At 39.7% G+C, this 21427-nt stretch overlaps 1 protein-coding gene across 2 annotated transcripts in view; it reads left to right on the forward strand.

The window, feature by feature from the left end:
- Positions 1-2269: 2269 nt before the first annotated feature.
- LOC109476748 (glutamine--tRNA ligase-like) overlaps positions 2270-21427 on the forward strand; it is a 29267-nt gene continuing 10109 nt past the window's right edge. Inside the window, exons 1-20 of one of the 2 annotated variants that reach the window (XM_019777759.1) lie at positions 2270-2405; positions 4092-4236; positions 4804-4913; positions 6076-6151; positions 6449-6513; positions 8829-8888; positions 9224-9293; positions 9519-9545; positions 10223-10279; positions 12921-13006; positions 13137-13223; positions 13776-13875; positions 14498-14576; positions 15282-15390; positions 16078-16208; positions 17069-17161; positions 17886-18023; positions 18592-18679; positions 19131-19216; positions 19979-20036. In XM_019777759.1, the coding sequence (XP_019633318.1) occupies positions 2295-2405; positions 4092-4236; positions 4804-4913; positions 6076-6151; positions 6449-6513; positions 8829-8888; positions 9224-9293; positions 9519-9545; positions 10223-10279; positions 12921-13006; positions 13137-13223; positions 13776-13875; positions 14498-14576; positions 15282-15390; positions 16078-16208; positions 17069-17161; positions 17886-18023; positions 18592-18679; positions 19131-19216; positions 19979-20036 (1776 nt within the window). In that variant the 5' untranslated portion in view covers positions 2270-2294. Of the gene's footprint in view, positions 2406-4091; positions 4237-4803; positions 4914-6070; positions 6152-6448; positions 6514-8828; positions 8889-9223; positions 9294-9518; positions 9546-10222; positions 10280-12920; positions 13007-13136; positions 13224-13775; positions 13876-14497; positions 14577-15281; positions 15391-16077; positions 16209-17068; positions 17162-17885; positions 18024-18591; positions 18680-19130; positions 19217-19978; positions 20037-21427 lie in introns of those variants that run through there. The other variant, XM_019777758.1, reaches the window with a different exon arrangement.

Below are 21427 nucleotides of genomic sequence, written 5' to 3' on the forward strand. Positions count from 1 at the left end.
TGTGTGTGTGTGTGTGTGTGTGTGTGTGTGTGTGTGTGTGTGTGTGTGTGTGTGTGTGTGTGTGTGTGTTTCAGCACATTTGTGAACGCCTTCATTGACTTTTATATTATTTTAGTATGTTGATAGGTCGTAGGAAGATAGAGATTGACCCTCAACAGAACACCTTCCCGGACTGATTAATCTGTACACCTGGGGTCCGCGCGGAACCCAGAGCAGTTTTTTGCTAATTTTTAGAAATTATCAACATGCTATCAGCTCAATTGTTTTGCAAACTGATGTGGGAACCTCTGTGTCCACATTACATACAAAAATCATACATTTTGAACTTTTTAATTTTTTGGTAGAGAAAAGAAGACAGGAAGGAATACCCGATTTTTAAACCCATTTCAGACTGAATGGGATTTTGAGGCCCAAATTTGATCTCAGATAGCGGCTAAACGGCTTGCGCTAGAAGTATCAAATTTGGAGACCTTTCCTAAAATGTCTCTGGAAAAAAAGTTCATATTAGTTTAATACTAGTAAGTTGATGTTTTTTTGTGTTGCCATGGCAACGGGTTTCTAGCAGGCAGTTTTTTTTAAAAATAGAAGTAATTTTGGTTTAAACATAAAAAAATTTCTGAGTTTTTATATTGAATTACACTTCTTTTCCAACATTGATAACATCTTACATAATCAAATATAAATTAAATCATTTAATATGCATAGAATATGCTAATTTAATGACGTCATTGGTCAAAATCCAATATGGCGGACTATATTATTAGCTCTGACGTCATATGACGTCATAATTACACCAAAGTTATCAAAATGTAATTCTATTACTACACCATTCTCTGAAAACTTGGTAGACATACGATGAGTGCATAAAAACATATAAAAACGGAAATAAGGTAATGTATAAGAACGCCAGTGTATCCATTATGATCGAAAGCCGGCTGGGGTCCGCGCGGACCCCAAAAGAAAATCAGATATAATTTTTTTTATAAATGGTAGAAACGGAGTTTTATGCACTGTATTGAGAGACAACTTTGTGGGTGACAATTACCTAAAATTTCAGAAAAAAATCTTTAGAAACAAAAAAGATATTACAGAATATATAGTGCTGGGGTCCGCGCGGACCCCAGGTGTACTGTTTAGGGTTAAGGAGGCTGACACACGACAATGCACAATGGCAATGTTTTCTTTACTTAGCAGTGCAAATTTTTCCATCCATCTAAAACTTTAGGTGGTTCAGAACGAAAAAGGGAATGTGACATGATTTTATTTTTAGCTCCCAACGTTCAGTTGTTTTTGGACTTGAACCTAAACATTTTTACAAGTCCGGAACCGGTCCAGTGAACCGGTACACAGCATTAAATATAACTTTACTCGCTTATCCTGTGGAAGAAAATTTGATAGTAACCGCGTAAGCCTGTAGTAATCCGACTATGTACTACAACCCAACAACTTTAGCTCTGAACTGTGTCGCCGCGCGCTGCTGTATATATATATGGGAAAAGTCCTGGACAACCTCGCAAGACGTTTAAGCTAATAATACCTTTAAACGAAACAGAACTAAATCTAAAAGCCCGCTTCAGCCGTTTCTATTTTCAGATTCGCAAACAATGAATAAAAGTACAATCAAGGTTAGAGAGAGATCGCCTTCATGCGATCAACGTCGGCTATGCATGTATACACTGACAAACAAAATACTTGTGATGTAGTACTGTATTACTATTAACGTATATATATATTCATCACTACTTGTGCCCAGTGAAAAGGGCTGAACAAGGCTTATCTAAGGATCTATTCATGGCTCTTTTGCTAAGGGCACATCCCGTGTTGTTGACGGGTTTACCATGGATATCCAATTAAACTCGCTTACTCGGTAACCTTGGTGCCAGCTTCCGTTAGTTTATACTAATTAAAACTAGCCAGCGGTAAGTAGTTACTGCCACCCTGCAACTCTCCCTGGTACGATTGCCTGGGTACCATTACCCTGCGAGCCAGACTAGTATCAGTTTTCCTTCGGCAGCCAAGAGCCCTTCACCCGCCTATCTAAATTACCGCTACGGGGGAGTTTGGCTACCCTGGGCGGTTGGCCGTTTTCCTTGGGCAGACAAGAGCCCTTCGCCCGCCCAACGGCCCGATACTAGTCTGGCTCCCAGGATAGGGCACCATCCTCCGTAGCTTATACTACCTGGCGACGAGAGAGCGGCGGTAACTACTGTCTATAATCAATGGGACACACCCCCTGTAATATTCTCATTTTCCGCAAGGTGTCGTCCTTGTCACGTCTTGCGTCACTCGTCAAGATGGCGGACACACTGGACCTTTTCGTCAGCGTGGGTCTGAGCGAACAGAAGGCGAAAGAGACTCTCAAAAATGATGTCCTGACGGGCGAACTCAAGAACATCATCAATAAGGTACTCAGGAACGTTAGATCGTACGTTTCAGGCTGTTCTGAGCTGGTGTTATGTAGTAAATAGGTCACAAAATAAGAAGCGTGCATTTAAATGACCCCCCTCCCCATGCCCCAGATTTGTCTGATCTTCATGATGTTGATGGAATGTTATGAAGTAAAAATGGTCCTTCCTCTTCATGTATTTAACTTGCCATTTTTACTCTCTTACGAGATTTTTTATGCGTTTGATTGATCATAGATTAGTGCAATATGGAACCAGCCGTTGGAAAAAAATATGTCGTTCTTTGTGGTTGATGACAGATAATTTTTGCGCATACATATGAATATATTATGATGCAAGACAGTTGCAAGATCATAGCTCTGAGGTGATTTGGTTTGATATACCGGGATTGATGTGAAAGGGCTTTTGTCACTTTTTGTCCCCCTTCGATAATATTAATTTAATAGCCTTAAGCCTGGTTTCCAGACGTGACCTATTTTAGCTTCTGAGTCTTTTTCTCACAGCAAAGACTTGGGAGGTAAAATAGGTCTGGAAATAAGGCTAACTAGTCTTCTAACATCAAATTCTACATGTATAATTTTAATGATACCACTTGTGTTATCGGACGTTTTTTATACAAAGCATTTACAAGTACGCCTTCCATAACCACATGGACTGCTAAAAGTATATTCACAAAAGCTCAAACAAACAAACAATGTTGTCATACTTGTTTAACTTGTTTGGGGATGGTAATTACTGTGAATGAAGGACAGTATAGCTTCCTTGCTGTATGTGCTGCAGCAACTCCCCTCCCAGCATAAGTAGAACGGTTAATTAAAAACACCTGTGAGAGACAGAAGAATTTCCTAATCTTCAAGCAGATTCCTTTTGGTATCAAACTGGCAGCCAATTTAAAACTGCATGGCCCCAAAGGATTCTGCTTGGAAATTAATATCTTTCTCCGTTATTAATTTTCTAGCCCACAGTTTCAGTTCTCTCTATATGTAACACTGTCTATATGTAACAGTGTTACATATAGACAGTCAAATGTGACATGTCAAACAGCATTTAATTTACAAGACTAGTAACCTTACTATATATAAACCTACATCAATGGCTAAAGCATTTTTCCCTTGGCACGGCCATATCAAAGGGACTGTAGGCTGATGTAATATGATGTAATGCATACTATTTCGTGTGTAGAGAACAATATAGTACTCCTTGCCAAATTGTCAATAATGATCATACAGTGTAAATAGTGGGCAAAGTTCAAATACATGGATTCAATTGAAATGTAGGGTACATGTATTTTATGAGCAATGATACAGGTTGAGTGTTTTTAAGTTAAGTCCACACCAATTTAATTTCTTGGTTAACGGATTTTTCTAGAAAAATAATGGAGCGGGCGGGCGAAAAAAAATAAAAATAAAAACAGGCCTAGGTATCCTATTATGGCCCAAAATGGTTCAAAATTTAAACAATGAATTTTGAACTTTTAATGATACCACTTTATTGAAAGATGGAACAACTGTAACAACTTGGATGAAAAGGACTGTTTTCAACTGTTCAGGGCAAAATATGAGCATTTTGCAGATGATTCTGAATTTTTTTTATTTGCAAATCAGAAAAAAATGAAGTGTCGAATCCGTTAACCAAGAAATTAAATTGGTGTGGCCTAAACATTAGTTTTTATTGCTTGTCCTTTAGGCCAGGAAGCATTGCAGTACCATTGACAAGAGCATGGGGGTGCTCCTGTATGGTATGGCCACCAGACTGAAGAGCAAGGGTCGTGCCAACTTCTTGACGGAGTACATCGCAACCAAGAAGATCACCACAGAGCTCCAGTTACAATGTAGGAGAAAAAAAAAGTTTTTACATCATACAAATATTATAATCACAGAATGTTTGCATTGTTCATAGTGCTGTGTACCTAAACCCACGTTCAGGTCCAGGTCAGATTCAAGTCCAGAGGTTTAGGTTCAGGTAACCCTGGTTTACAAGTCCATACCTGAACCTATATACAAAATACGGAAGGGACTTCTCAGTGAACATTTCCCAGTGGAAAATGGGCTGTGACCTTTACAGCAAAATTTTGTGATGAGCACTGCACTACCAGGGTTTAGAAGCAAGATATGCTGTCCCAACTTTTCAACAGATTTTTTCACAAGAGGGATTAAAGAGGCCATCTATATCAGGGCATTACAACCATCCCTCAACAGAGACGGGGGGTGCCACAGACTTTCTGCAACCTATGATCCACTGCTCACGGAGTCACGTGTGTTATCTGTGTGACATCACGGAAGCGGTGGATTGCTCTTTCCTTTGACAAAGACTGGAGTCAAACTTGAGTGAGTCCAATTTTTTGTGTTGGCAATTACAGTTCAATCTTGTTCATAACATCCTATCCTTCTGTCCTCAGCTGCCTTAGACTATGTGAAGTCCCACCCTGTGGACCCTGTGGATGTACCAGACTTTGAGGAGTCCTGTGGAGTTGGAGTGGTGGTCACTCCGGAACAGATAGAGGAAGCTGTGAGTTCTCCTCCCATAATGTTCATTTCAAACTCACCTTCCCCAGCTTAATGTTCAAGAAACCTACTGCAATTTAATTCCCCTCAAGGGCTGCAGGGCTCAAAATACTGGATGCATGTGCACCTTAGTACACCCAAATTTGGAGCTGCGTGACCAAATTTTTTTCTGTGGGTGCACCCAAATATTTTCATACTACTAAGTATCATAGGATTATATATAAATATGTTAAATGTACAGCACATTGATAATACCTTAGTGTCAGGAAAATAAGAAAATCATTGTTATAGTACTTTTCTTTAGAAATGAAACATACAATGTAATTAGTTGTTGCTGACATTCTACTTACTTTATCTTATGTGGTGCACCAAAAAAATGTTTTGGGTGCACCAGTGCACCTACTAGTATGCCCAAGAATGAATTGTGTTGTAATGGTATATTCTAGAATCAAATAAACGTACACACTGTTTTTACTCTCTTATTGTTAGCTTCATGCAATTGAATTTTACTAGGCCATGTTGGATGTTTGAGACATTAAACTGGACACTGAGTGAGTGAGTGAGTGAGTGAGTGAGTGAGCGAGCGAGCAAGTGAGTGATTGAGTGAGTGACTCAGTGAGTGAGTGAGTGCATGAGTGAGTGAGAGCGAGTGAGTGAGCGAGTGAGTGATCGAGTGAGTGATCGAGTGAGTGAGTGACTCAGTGAGTGAGTGCATGAGTGAGTGAGTAAGTGAGAGTGAGTGAGAGAGTGAGTGAGTGAGTGAGTGAGAGAGTGAGTGATTGAGCGAGTGAGAGTGAGTGAGTGAGTGAGTGGGTGAGTGCATGAGTGATTGAGTGAGTGAGTGAGTGAGTGAGTGAGTGAGTGAGTGAGTGAGAGAGTGTGAGTGAGTGAGTGGTGAGTGAGTGTGTGAGTGAGTGAGTGAGAGCGTGTGAATAAGTGAGTGGAGTGAGTGAGTGAGTGAGTGAGTGAGTGCGTGCGTGACAGTGAGTGAGTGAGTGCATGAGTGAGTTATTGAGCGAGTGAGAGTGAGTGAGTGAGAGTGAGTAAGAGTGAGTGAGTGAGAGTGAGTGCATGAGTGATTGAGTGAGTGAGTGAGTGAGCCAGTGAGCCAGTGTTGTAACAATATTAGCAATGATCTAACAGCTGACCTTCCCTCTTTCTTGCAGGTAGAAGAGGTGATCAACCAGTACAAGCAAGACCTACTGCAGAAGAGATACCATTTTAACATAGGCATGCTGATGGGTGAGTTCTTTTGTTCAAAGTTCATGCACATTATTATAGTATTTGGCAAAATTGCACATAACTAAATCTAAAGGTCCTGTGCCTGAAAAGATGTTGCCTGCAATGGGCGAATTTTGGATGCAACATTGACCAAATATCTAAAGAAAACCATGAAAAATACTTTTTTTTTTCTCAGGGACAGTACGTTCTGCCAACATGCTAGTGCAATGCATGGTTGATATTGCATGTCGTAAAGCCTAGACATACCATATTTATATGCCCAAAACGTTGACATGTTGTTGTTTCCTCTGTTACCAGGTAAGGCACGGGGTAAGCTGAAGTGGGCTGATGGGAAGGCCATCAAGAACGAGATCGACATGCAGGTGCATTATGGGTTCTTTTTCACACCATCTAAATGTTACTATAGGGCACAGCCCAACTATTTCGAGCTCGCATTGAAATATATGGTAAACATCTAAGGAATGAGCTGAAATAAATCGCCTACTAGAGTGTTCAACTATTTAAAACTTACATTGACAGGGTAGCCTGACTTCCAATTTGTCCATTTAGCCCAAAATTCTTAGTACATGTACAGTACCGTTCGCGTTATAGTTACCCTAACGGCCGTTACTAACGCGTTTTTTTTCCGTAAGTTTTCCGTTACTTTTCCGTAAGTTTTCCGTAACTTTTGCGTAAGTTTTCCGTTACTTTTCCGTTACTTTTTCGTTAGACTTCTGCATTCATATGCAGGCCGCGGTAACATCACAGAATAATGGGAGGAGTACTAATTTACCTCATGCGGGGCGGGAAATTACCGATACACACCGCTGGAACAGCGGAAGGAACGTTGATCTAGCCTGCATTTTACTATATTGTAACGTTTAAAACGTTTTACGATCACCGGCGCAATTCAATTAGAAAGACATTTTCTTTTGTCACTGTTGCCCAGGCAAGCGTTTCTATAGTTTGTCAACTTTGTTTTGCTGTTTTTCTCTGTTAACTTATTTTACCACCGAATAAGCAAACCTAGATGATCTGAAGTTATAATGCCCCGGTCCGCCGTACATAATAGGCGGCGGGCGTGAGGTAACGTTAGGGATGTGCAAAAACATCGTGGAAAATTCCTATAACACTCGAAAAAAGGCAGCATATTTACACGTGCCCACCAACATTTTTATGGCTAATTATTGACCAGTTTTGGGGAGTTTTGTTATGTCCTTGGAGTTTTGTTTAGAGTGGGACGGAAAGCCGTGCCGCCACTCCGACTCCATGCACTTCCGTGTTACATTACGTTGTATGTGACCAACAAAATTACGCCAAAGGCACCACAATTCAAATCCACATGTACATATATTTTTTTCCCGAAAATTCTTTTGAGTACGCAATTCGTCACTAGGATGTTGCTAATTAGTCGTAGAAATAAGGTAGAAACCAGCGTAAATGTGGCTCTCTCGAGATCATTTCGCGCGGGGAAGGGCGCCCCAGCATGCAACGGGCTTCGTTCTAGCCAATCACAGCGCAGGTCATCTAAGGTGAGCCAATCAGAGCGTAGCTACTTGCATATTATAATGAGCATGCTGCACACAGCCGGGCGGCAGCGGCCAGGGCGACCGGCCCTGAGTGCGCGGGAAATGTGTTTGCAACTATATTTTTACGGGGATTTTCTGTACGTTTGACGCTGACTTTGGCACGATATGATCGCACTACCATGTACACGCTACCGTAGGCGGCAAATGAGTGGTCATTTTTATATAATCGTCGAGAAATTTTGGCGTTATGCACCCGGAAGTGAGCCGATCTCAGTTTGCGTTCCCTCGATTTTTGACAGTTTCCCCCCTCAAAATAAGAAACAAAACTACCGCTATTAAATAGAACCATGTATTACAATTATCATTTCAACATGATAGATCTATTATATATTCCTTTATTAACTATGATATCATCATGGTTGTGGAAAGTCCTCAGCTGGCGAACCGAGTCCTTTCGCCGGGAGTGACGGTACATTTTACCGTGAGTATTAAAGCCGCTAGTACTAGTAAGCCGCGCGCCTTACAAAAATTATAATAATTTTCTTTTGTGTCAAAAACCGCCGTGAATTTAAGGCATGAGTTACCGATTTATATTTCTTCTACGGCAGATATTTCTTGTTTCGTCACGTCCCATGACGTCCTGTGAGAGCGGTAGGCCGCCGCTGGTACAAAATGTACAAGACATCGTCTGCCCACTGCTACTGTAACACTTTGTTGACATACATTGTATTACACAACGTAGTTTTCCGCTAGAAATAACTATAGAATAGCATTAAAAGATAGCACAATTCGCTTCACACAGTCGACACATGGATAAACCACAAAGTTATTTTACGAATCACATGTCCACTTGCCTCTGGTGCTGTTATTTTTCAAGGGGCAACATCGCAACACATTAGCGGACGCCCCAGGAGGTGGCAAATTGCTATTGTCTTGTCGGCGCGCAAAACAAACATGAAATCCGACCCTATCACATTAACGCAAACGGTAACGCGTTAGAAATAATTTCTGACGATTTTCTAACCATTTTCTGACGAAAATCTAACCAAATACTGACGATTTTCTAACCATTTTCTGACGAAAAAATAACTCGTTAGTAACGGGGTACCCGGTTAACTATAACGCGAACGGTACTGTATTTCACTTTTCTCTGATCATGTTTTGAACAGATTTTAGACCTGCTCGGACCAAAGACTGATGCAGACAAGGAGAAACCAGTAAAAGCCAAGGTTTGTGCTGGATTAAGTTTTTATCCCATGACAGTAACAGCAGTGTTCTAGCTAGAGTCCATCTTTCTGTCATTTGACAGAATTTTGCTGCTCATGATGGACATAAATTTTGCCCAATCTGTCATTTTTGTAGTTTGAGGGACAAAAATTGGCATGTTGAAAGAGATATCAATTATCATTAAGCTAAACTTAGTCTACCAGTACAATTTGCCCCTTAAAATGCAGAAAAAATTGGGGGCTTTAAGCCCCAATAGATGTTGTTTCCGACTTGCAAATTGTGGGGAAGAACAGTTAAAGATTTTGTACAATAATGTAGAATGTTTGTTTCCTTACAGGGTGCTAAGACAGGCAAGGACAATGTCCCCAAGAAACTAGCAAACATGGTCAATGCTGTTCAAGATGAGGGTAAGTCAAACACAATTTTCTTTAGATAATTTCTTACAATTTCTTATTTTTTGCCTTCTTGGCAGTATGGTTTATACATTGTACCTGGTTGTCGTTTAGGGCTCTTAGAGTAGACTAAATTAGGTTGAAAATTAAACTGTCACTGTTAAGTAATGGTAAATTTTTTTCCAACTTTAAAAAAAATACCTGTGTAGTGATCATAACTATGTGCTCTTTTTTTTCCAGGGTCTGGTGTTAGCATGAATGGTGAAGGTATGGTGATGGTTTAGTCTCAGGGCTACTTCATTTTAGCAGATAACTATTGTTACTATTGTGACCATTGAAGGCTGTAGTTACATGTAAATACACTGAAATCACAAAGGTCTGCCTCCCAAATAAACAAGAAAACGGGATTGACCAGCTAAATCTCTGACAACAGTAAACCCTACTTTTGACCTCATTTCTCATGTATCCATCCATTCTTTCAATGAAAGACCTCATCACTCAGCCTCTCATTACGCCCACTAAACTGGTGAAATGAACAAAACTTAACCAAAGCAGGAAAGTTTAGACCCTACCTGTTCTTACTAGCCCCAGAGTACCCAGACTGGAGCAAAATGTTCAAGGAAATAGAAGGATTTTTAAAGATACCGGTATAAACTAACAATTTTGGGGCCTTCACTAAGCAATGCAATGATGGCATCAGCCCATTAACTGCTGCTTGCACATAATAAATTTTGGGATGAATTAGAAAAAAACAGTAAAGGAACAGTAAAAATGTCTGGTTACTGTTTAAACATATTGAAGCAGCCATGAGATTTTGGTGTTCTTTGCATGAAGTTGATATAGGTTTTGTAACTGTTAGTATTTGTTTTTATTCTTTTATGCAAGAATGACTAATTTTCAGTTTCAATAACTCTGTTATGTTTCAAATTCTGATTGCAATATAGAGACCAGGTCACTGATGGAACAACTGAGGGGTCATGCTGTGAACTTCCACAAAACTGGTAGGTCATCACCCAACATCATCACAGAACTAGATAATACTAGAAAGGCCAACATTTGCTTCGGAGCAAATGTAATATTTCACTCCATCTCCCTCCCCACACAAAAATAGAAGATTCTGAATAAATCATACTGCAATCATACAAGGACAAGCTTTTTGAATCTCGACAGATATTTACAAAAATGGCACTTGGCCATTATCTCCCTTTTTTTTACAAAGATACAACGACAAGCACTTTAAATCTCGACAGCTTTACTTTACACTTATCTCAATTTCAAAGTTACATATTGCAGGTATCTAAATACTACTAATGACGAAATTGCAACTACTACTAACGGTAGCAAAATTTTCACGGTCTGAGAAACATGGACATGTTCACGGAACTATATATTCACGGTGGTGACAGTTGCAGGAAAAAGAAAGTCCAGGAATTATTTCCTAACTGTAAAGATAAGTTCACAGTACAGAGGTGACAGTGAAAACCGTGAACATTGACCTCCTGCTTGCGTTACGTTGCGGTACAGTGAAAAAAAAATCGGGAATTACAGTAATCAATTTACAGAGTATGTTTGCTTAGTTTCCAGATGTTTTGTATGAATGTCGTAAACTTAGTTTTAAATTAACGAAAACCGATGCGCGCACAGATGCCATCCATACAATCAAATCAACATGGCCTTATTAACAATCACATAAACTATGAAGCCATACATTGAATAAGCTATACATATAATATGATTATCATAACCTTTATTTTTAAAATCATGCCAGTGAGCTAATTGCATGTACAGAGTGAAAGAAAGTAAAGTAAAGTAAAGCAGTAGAATTTCTGTACTAAGCTATGATAGTACTCCATATGATTCGTCCTCATCGTCATCATTCAATGTGGTCTATCTCTTGCTACTAGTGACTGGTAATACCTCTGTAGATTCTTCACACTGGCAGAGTACCGTACTCCTTCTCTCTTGTCAGCTCCATACTTTTGTGACAACATCAAAGTGATTTTGGTTTGTATGTTGGAAAAATACAAAAGACTAACATTCTAAGTTATTGACATTCTTGAGTAAGAACAATCAGTTTTTGAATGTTAAAAGCAAAAAACGAAAATCAAAAAAAAAAATAGTTGAAAATTGTTAAAATGCAGGATTGTTAAAATTGTTAAAACTGATAAAATTGTTAAAACTGATAAAATTGTTAAAAATGATAAAATTGTTTAAAATGTTAATATCCGATGCACTGGGGTTCGAACTCACAATTTCTGGGATTGCCGTCTGGCGCGTTACCAACCGAGCTAACTCGTTGCGATACATATCACTCACTGCATTGTATGTCATATAAAGTAAACAGCATGGCGGTATCGATCGCCTCAAGCCACCAAGACTTTCAACTATTAACTACGGGGTTTCCTTCTTTATCAGGTTTGCTTTTGAACCACCTTGATGTTACTTAACTATCAACCCGGCTAGCAGAAGCCGCCGGCTCCTTTGATATTACAGCCGCTCCCTGTCCAATCTTGTTTACACGCCGGGCGCAGGTCATTGACCTCCAACTTGCGTTGTTCCAACAGAGAAGAGCAAAATGTCTGGCTCCCGCAGAACGTACCGCACTCTCCCGCTGGACGTACCGCACTCTCCCGCAGAACGTATCGCACTCTCCCGGAGGACGTCCCGCACTCTCCCGAGGGAAGTCCCGCACAGTGTCCTGCACTCTCCCGCAGAACGTCCCTCGAAAATTGATGCGTATTTCGTGGCCTGTGCTGTACCTACCAAAACACTTGAGTTCATACTGTCAAAATGGAATGGCTTTGAACAGGTGTTAATTGAGTTAATCCAATCAAATCCAACAGCCAATCAGCAAGAAGAAAAGATTAGGCTGCGTCAGGTTCATGCTTGCATGCCCATATTTGGGCCCGCCCCCGAATTCCTTTCTTATTACGTCACGCGCGTACGCCCCACAGTACTTTCCTATGGGAACAGCTAAAAACGCAAATAAAACGATTGTAAAAGCTTGTATCAAAAAAAATAAAAAAACGCCTAGGGGTATTTACCCACTCTACCTTTATACGAAATTCCAGATCGTTTGGCCCAAAAATGAAGGAATTGAATCAATTTAAAGAAATGGCAGGAGGAGAAGAAGAAGGAGGAGGAGAATCATCAGTAAAAACAGTATTTCCCTCCATACTAAAGTATGGAGTGAAATAATTAATATTTGTGTCATTGAATTAATGAGTGTCAATGAAAATAAATAGTGATAATTCATAAAGTTCCTTTCAAAATGTGACAATGAGATTGCTGCCAACTTTGTTTTAAGTTTTGCATTATTTTCTATTCAACCATGCTGGATAAAAGTACAAATGTAACATTGCTTTCACTGAGTCTAAAGCTTTAGATCTTTTTGCAGGAAGGTATAATTATATTGTTTTCTGGTATAATTATTATTCATTAATGGGGTCCAGATAATCCAGTTTTTTTCTTTGTACATGTATCTTTGTTTTTTCTTGTTGTGTATCATAAGGGATACACAAGAAATTTATGATTAATTTAAATTTTGATAAAGTCTTCTGCTCACTACAATTTTATATTTCAGAGACATGTTGACCTCAGAGACTAATGCACTGTTTTCTTCAAATTCTGTACTACATGTAGGTGAGAACTACAAAACAGAAGGTTATGTGGTCACACCCATGACCATGGAACTACTGAAGGAACATGTCAAGGCAGTGGAGGGAAAGGTAATGGCTTTTCTATGTAGTAAACAGTCAAAAAGAGTTAACAACTAGAGACTTTAGGGTAACATTTGCAAAGCAAATGTATCATGTTTACCTTCACATGGCCCAGCTCAACAAACTACTGTCTCTCCAGGTATGGACCAGGTTTCCACCTGAGCCCAATGGCATCCTGCACATCGGACATGCCAAGGCCATCAACTTCAACTTCGGCTATGCACGGGTGAGCAGCCATATACATGTACATGTACACAGTGTTAGCTTTGTTTTCTTGGCTGTACCTTGACATGACCCAACCATGCTATCACTTTACCTGACATAACCTTACTGCAGTTCCTTGACCTGGCATCATGACCCTACTACTGTTACATACATGTATATACCTGCCCCTTGACCTGTCTTGACATGTTGCTGTTCCTTGACCTGACCTGACCCTGTTGCTGTCCCTTAACCTGACTTGATCCTGCTGCTATTCCTTGACTTGACCCTGCTGCTGTTCCTTGACTTGACCCTGCTGCTGTTCCTTGACTTGACCCTGCTGCTGTTCCTTGACCTGGCCCTGCTGCTGTTCCTTGACCTGACCCTGCTGCTGTCCCTTGACTTGACCCTGCTGCTGTTCCTTGACCTGACCCTGCTGCTGTTCCTTGACCTGACCCTGCTGCTGTTCCAACCCTACTACTAGTACTCATGACAAATTAAAGATCCTGCTACTATTGCTTTACCTGACATGACCCTGCTGCTGTTTCATAACCCTGCTATACCTTGCTGTTCCCAGGCTAACGGAGGCGTGTGCTACCTGAGGTACGATGACACCAACCCTGAGAAGGAGGAGGAGAAATATTTCACCGGCATCAGGGAGATGGTGGAGTGGCTGGGTCAGTTCTGTAGTTTGTACTACCATTTCTCAAGAATTCTCCATGGACAATGAACATGATTATTTTTAATGCACTTGTCTTCATCTTATCTTTAATAATTCTATTTCTCACACTAAGATTAGTAAGAATTATCCAGGCAAATATTTCAATAACATTAAATGCAGAGTACTATGAAACTGTGACAATTTCTGTTCACTTGCTAATGAAGGCAAGAAAATAGATATAAATAAAGCATGCTTTTTATGTTTACCAAAGGAAAACATATTGTTTTTGCTCAGTTTCCTCTTCTCCAACACATACATGTAAGGTCAATGACCTGAACCAGACGTCTGTCACCATGGTAACTAGTGTTGGGTTGCATCATGTTGCAATTTTGAATGTGTACATGTACATGTTAGAGTAATAATTAACAGAGCAGACCGCATGCAAAGGAAAACATTATGCATTTGCTTGGCAAATGTTACCTTTCTAGTTAAAAAGTACTTTCATAATCATGATAATATATATGGCATTTTCACCAGATTCATTAATACTAAGTCCAGTACCTGAGTATAGAGATTACAACAGGAAAAGGTGTGCCACGTCTAACATGTTACGCCTTTCCAACCCACTCCCTCTCCAGGTTACAAACCATGGAAGATCACCCACTCCTCAGACTACTTCCATGAGCTGCATGCCCTGGCTGTGGAGCTCATCAAGAGGTGGGCTGGATTACATTATGTAGCAAGTGGCAGGACTGAGTTGGAGGGACTGGTCACCATAATATATGAATGTGTTTGAGTAATAATAAGAATAAAAAGACCAGTAACTGTTAGTTTGTTGGACTAGACCATTTGAGGCCACACCAATTTATGAATTATTGGTTCTCAGATTCTCCCAGTTTTTTTCTGATTTGCAAAAAAAAACAAAAACAATTCAGGTTATGAATCAACTCCGAGATGCCCATATTTTGGCCCAAACAGTTGACGAAAGCTCCTTGTCTTCCTAGTTGTTACAGTTTTCCCATCTATCAACTTTAAAATTTATTGTTTGCATTATGAACTAGTCTGGTATGTTGACATCATGGCAGCTTTTGGGGCTACCAGAGGATGCCTAGGCCTGTTTTTAATTTTTTTGCCCTGTCGCTTTATATTCATACTCTACTGCACACTTTAACTACGAATGTATATCCAAAGTAGCATCACCTGGTTTAGCATTGAATTTTCCTTATTATCATTAATTTTTTATGTTTATCATGTTCTTGCAATTACCCGTCGGGCATGAATTTGCAATAAACTTTCATATTTTTTCTGAAATTCAAATTGGTGTGGCCTGAAGAAAGACATTATGCATTTTGCTGTGTACTGCAACAACTGTACCAGCCAATTCCATCACCTCTCATTACTATTTCCTGTGTTTGTGTTCAGGGATCAGGCTTACGTGTGTCACCAGAAGTTGGAGGAGATCCGGGGTCACAACCCGCCCCCCTCCCCCTGGAGAAACAGGCCCATCCAGGAGTCACTCAGGCTGTTTGAGGTAGGGGTGCTAGTGTAACGGAAATTAAAAGAAACCTACAGTTTGGGTCACTGGAAGACAGTTGAAAACTGTTCAGACTACACTGTATATTGTATGATGTACAAAATGACTAATAAACTGGTGGACATAGCTCTTTTCGACAAGTACATGGCTTAATGTCAGTCTCCTAAGGACTGCGACCCTAAAAGTAGCGTGCATGTTTGATAAGCAACAACAGCTGGGATTTGAACCCCCAACCTCTTGGTCCAGAGGCAAAGATTCTAACCACTGGACACTACTATACTGTAAACACTTTTTGCTGCAGAGCCTTTGTTGTCAATAACCTTTTTCTTTTTTGTTTTGATTGATTGATTGATTTACTGAACAACAGACCAGACCTTTCACTGATCGCACGAACTGCTTATGTCTCAGGGGGGACATTTCGAAGAGAACACCATAATTTGATTATAGAACTGGCTTTCGCTTGCGTTGTCACCAGTACAATCAATACTTTGCTGCAGGATGGCTGTCCCCTGTTTCCTTCCACCCAATCTCACCAGATAGCTGATTCTGGTATCTGAGAGCAGAATGCAGACCATTGAAGTGATGAACTGAACTGAACTGAGCCTGAACTTGTTTGTTTATACCAGGACATGAGGAAAGGTAACCGGTGAAAATTTTGATTGTTTGTTTGTTTGTTTACACCAGGACATGAGGAAAGGTAAGATAGCGGAGGGTGAGGCGACGGTTAGGATGAAACATATCATGGAGGATGGGAAGGTGGACCCTGTGGCCTACAGGATCAAGTTCACACCTCACCACAGGACGGGAGACGAGTGGTGAGTATTGTAAATCACGTTCACTCACTCACTCACTCAGTCCTCTTGCACGATGTCCGTGGAGCCTACTAGGCAGGCCACCTCCCTCCATCTCGGTCTGTCCTGGGCGAGCCCCTGTGCTTCTTCAGGGGTGATGTTGACCAAGGCCAGATCCTTGGCCAGGACGTCCGACCAGCGGGTGCGGGGGCCCCCCCGAGGTCTCTTCCACCCAGCGGACTGGGGGCTGAAGTTCAGGTCATAGCCCGTGTAGTGTGGTCGGGTGGGAGTCGTAGGACATGTCCATGTAAATCACGTTACAAAAATAAAATTAAACGTATTTTTGCGGTAGTCAAAGTTTGCTGTCTGTGAAAACTGGACATGTTTGTAGAACTATAAGTTTGCGGTTGTGACAGGTGCAGAAAAAAAAAGAAAGTCTGCGAATTATTTGTTCACTGTAATGTTAAATTAGTGGTATAGAAGTGGAACTGGGAATATAAAAGTACCATGAAAAAATTGTGATTTACCGTTACTGTTACGGTATTAAACCTTGTTTCTGTGCGTTACATGCTATCTGTGTTGGGGTTTCCATACTACCTTACAATAGGGGATACTGTTTTGAAATTTGTTTTACTACATGTAGTTTACGGCTCCTTGAATTCCTACCCCCAATACCCCTCAAAATACCCCCAATACGTTATACATCAATAGAAAGCTAAGAGCCTAACTCACTAACTGCCATTTTTGATTATCATATTTATGATACATGTATAGCAAAGAAAAGGATGTGTAATCAAGGATTGATTATCATACCTTATAGTTGTAGATATTCTGTCTTGTTCAAAATACCTTATTAATTATGCAGTACCTATTTTCACCCACAGGTGTATCTACCCCACCTATGACTTCACCCACTGTCTGTGTGACTCCCTGGAGAACATCACTCACTCACTCTGTACCAAGGAGTTTCAGGCAAGGTAAGGCAACTGCTAAAACTTGAGTTAAAGTTAGATACACATCTACTTCAGACACTATATAATTATTTTACATAGCAAAATACTGTAAGAAACTAGTTGTACATGTATTAGTCCCTAGGTACTTTGTTTATCACAGTGGTAAGGTACTAATAATAGGTTAGGCCCCTGTCACATATAGCTAAAACTATAAAATCAAAGTTTACCCATGACAAAATTATATATTTTAATCAATTGTATTTAAGGGGAACCCCTCACACACATTCCTTCTACATAATTCACAACATACTGACTTGTTTTTTTCAAGTGCAAACAGAAAAAAACAATAAGGCCACACCAATTTAATTTCTTGGTTAACGGATTTGCCCACTCCATTTCTTAATGATTTGCAAAAAAAAAAGAAAAATAAAAAATTCAGAATCAACTGCAAAATGCTCATATTTTGCCCTGAACAGTTTAAAACAGCCCTTTTCTTCCTAGTTGTTACAGTTATTCCATCTTTTAATGCAGTGGTATTTTATATTGTTTAAATTTTGAACCAGCCTGGTGTGTTGACTTCATGGCTCCTATCGTACCATTTTGGGCCATAATAGGATGCCTAGACCTGTTTTTATTTTTATTTTTTTTCGCCCACCTGCTCCATTATTTTTGTAGAAAAATCCATTGACCGAGAAATTAAATTGGTGTGGCCTAAATAAACAAAATTAACACGTGTATTTCCCCCCAGGCGCTCCTCCTACTACTGGCTGTGTAATGCCCTGGACGTGTACTGTCCTGTACAGTGGGAGTATGGCCGACTTAACCTGTACTACACTGTCGTCTCCAAGAGGAAGATCGTCAAGCTCATCACTGAAGGAATCGTTAGGTGAGCTGTTTAAAGCTATCTACTGGTACATTGATTTATTGTGTTTACTTTTCTTACAGCATTCAATCAGTTAATATTGTTGACAGCTTTAGATTCTTAACATAAATTTGGTATGGCAGGAAAATAAAGACTGTGGTATCTATTCTGTCAAAACTGTCAAAATTTTGAGTCAAAATGTTTACTATTTTCTTTTTTAAATCTAGCAGAGGCATCCCTTTGTCATCGATCTCTTTGCATTCTTGCTTAGATCTTGTAGATATAGCCATACAACATCACACACAATTCATGCCATATCTCTTTTGAAGTTGATCCGACTTACTGTATGCAAGGAGGCTCTTTTTGAACCTCCTTGCTCTATGCATGCTGTTGAGTGATATAGCCCACTAGATGACTGTAATAGTTTTGGTGTTCTCCTGATTTTTGAGTTAATTGTTACATTTACGATTTAAATCACCATGCAAGGCGGCCAACTATTTGTCATGAGTGAAACATTGTCATCACACTCATTCCACCCAACAGGCAACCCAGCCAGTTTTAGTAAAAAGCATGTCTTGTTTGTCGTCCCCAGGGACTGGGACGACCCCCGCCTGTTCACCCTGACAGCTCTCAGGAGGAGAGGGTTCCCACCTGAAGCCATCAACAACTTCTGTGCTAAGGTAGGACACTTAACTTAACTTCAAAGTTTTTCAAAGTATTTTATCACCTGCAAAAGGCACTTAACACAATTTTCCTCCAGTCATGATCAGGTGAGTACAAAAGTAAAGAACTGTCTGTCACCTTCCTCGGGGCAATTCTGACTGAATAAAACGACTTGGTTGTGTAAAAAGAGTCTCTTTACTCAGTGTCTTACCAACCTGATGAAACTAGCTAGAGCTAGACAGGTACCTACATGTAGCATTGGGTAGGGACGTCCCTCAGATAGGACGTGAAATATGAAGGTGTTTGAGGATAGGCCACTAGTACTGCAGTTACTGAAAAGAGCAAGGGTCCTTCTCAGTGTGAGTGGTTCAAAACTTACCGTCCTATGTGGCCGCAACATAACCCATATAAAAGCATTATGATGTAAGTTTGTTGACACTGTTTGTTTGTTTGTTTGTTTGTTGTCAGGTTGGTGTGACCATGGCCCAGGTGACCATAGACCCCACCCTGCTGGAGTCCTGTGTGAGAGATGAGCTGAACGTCACAGCACCCAGGTAAGGTGGAGGAACCATGTCTACATGTACAAATGTACCATGTTTGTCATGAGGCCACACTGATTTAATTTTATGGATGACATATCTGCGCGTGCATTGATTTTTGCCTGTTCTAAAAAAAAATCACCTCCTCCGAGGCTCTGGCCTGGGTGACATCCTCCGTAGTCCATGGTAGCTAGTGACAATAGGTACAGAGGATGGCACCCAGTCCCATCCATTACGGGGCTCGAAATAGTGGGTACATTATATTTGTACTTTTGTACACCTAAAATTGGAGCTGTGCACCTAATTTTTTTACTGTGGATGCACTGATGCACCTAAAATGTTTGTAAGTTATCTACAGTCAAAGTACAATACACTGCACTGCCAACAATAGTGTGTCAAAAATGATGAAAAATCTTTCATTCACTACTTGTTTGACATTTTGAAGTTAGAGTTTAAGTTCACAAGATAACTAACCACTAAGGTTGGTAATTTGGTATTGTTAATATTTTACCTTGTTTTATGTTGACAGTGCACCTAAAATTTATTTGGTGCACCTAATGTACATGATGATTGTACAAATGTACAATTACATGTAGAAAAATAAATTTTGATCCCTGCATTACGCTGGATTTAGGACAAACTTACAATAATCCTTCATTTTATCAAAGTTACTTTTACAGTGAACTTACAAATGTATAACGGCTCTTATATAATTACACTATGATTATGACTGTGATTATGTTTAGCAAACAAATGTATGAGTCTTGTTTTCTTCAGGGCCATGGCAGTGATGGAACCACTGAAAGTCACCATCACAAATTTCCCCTCAGATAAGGTAGTGTATTCAGTCTCTATATTGTCTTTCAGTAATAAGCCCCCATCACACATTCAGAACCTTCCCCCAACCACCAACCAACCAAGATTGACTGGAGTTTTGGAGCAGTCAGACCAGACTTGCACACAGAGGCCATGCCTTCTTGAATTTGAGTTAAATTTGAGTCGAAGTTGACTCCCAACCATGCCCTGAACTCAAGCCAATCACCATCCAACCATGGCCAAACCTCCCACTGACATCCAAATGTTTTAAACCTTTTGAAACAACAGCCAAACAGTAGTCGACCTTGCCAAACACCAGCCAACCACAGCTGCCCTTGCTCCCAACATACATTTTGTACTCCTAACCATGGTTGGAGGAGTTTGGTAGTGTTCAGGAGGCCATATTTAGCTATGTGTGACAAGCTTTATACAAAATGTACTCAACGTTTATTGCACAACAATTGTAGCAGGTACAATGTATGGTAGATAATAAGATTACTAGCTGGTATGGGTCTAGCAAAATTCTACATAAATGTATGTGTCCAAGGGCACTACAATGTATGCTTGGTAAATGTTTTTCCTTTTTATTAACATACATGTACATGTATCAGCTGATGACTTTATCGTGTTTGATAATGAAATGGCCAAGGTTATTCTTTTTCTTGCTTTTTGATTTTTTTTATTCATATGTAAGCAATACATACACTGAACCATCCATTACTGTAACAGAATAATTCAAATCATAAGAAATCCATGATCATAATGACAATGACAATGACAATGACAATGACAATGACAATGAACTTTATTGCATATCCACGCCCTACATGGGCCAAATGCATTAAGCTGGATAACTATAGGTACAGGTATAGAAGAAACAAGTGTTATACTTCTGTGCTATAACTATAGGTACAGGTATAGAAGAAACAAGTGTTATACTTCTGTGCTATAACTATAGGTACAGGTATATAAGTAACAAGTGTTATACTTCTGTGCTATAATTATAGGTACAGGTATATAAGTAACAAGTGTTATACTTCTGTGCTACGTCTCTAACTACAGGATCTATCTACATGATCTCCTCTCTCTTTTTGAAACATGTATGAACAAATTTACATAGCTTTTCATAGCTGATCATAACAATGATCATAAACAATGATTAAAATCATAAGAAATCCTTGATCATAACAATAATCATAAATAATAATTCAAATCATAAGAAATTCTTGATCATAACAATAATCATAAACAATAATTAAAATCGTAACAAATCCTTGATCATAACAATAATCATAAACAATAATTTAAATCATAACAAATCCTTGATCATAACAATAAATCATAAACAATAATTTAAATCATAACAAATCCTTGATCATAACAAGGTTATTCTTACTATTATAGTATTAA

This window comes from Branchiostoma belcheri, unplaced genomic scaffold, assembly GCF_001625305.1.
Source record: "Branchiostoma belcheri isolate BF01 breed outbred unplaced genomic scaffold, Haploidv18h27 scaffold39, whole genome shotgun sequence".
NCBI classification, from domain to species: domain Eukaryota; kingdom Metazoa; phylum Chordata; class Leptocardii; order Amphioxiformes; family Branchiostomatidae; genus Branchiostoma; species Branchiostoma belcheri.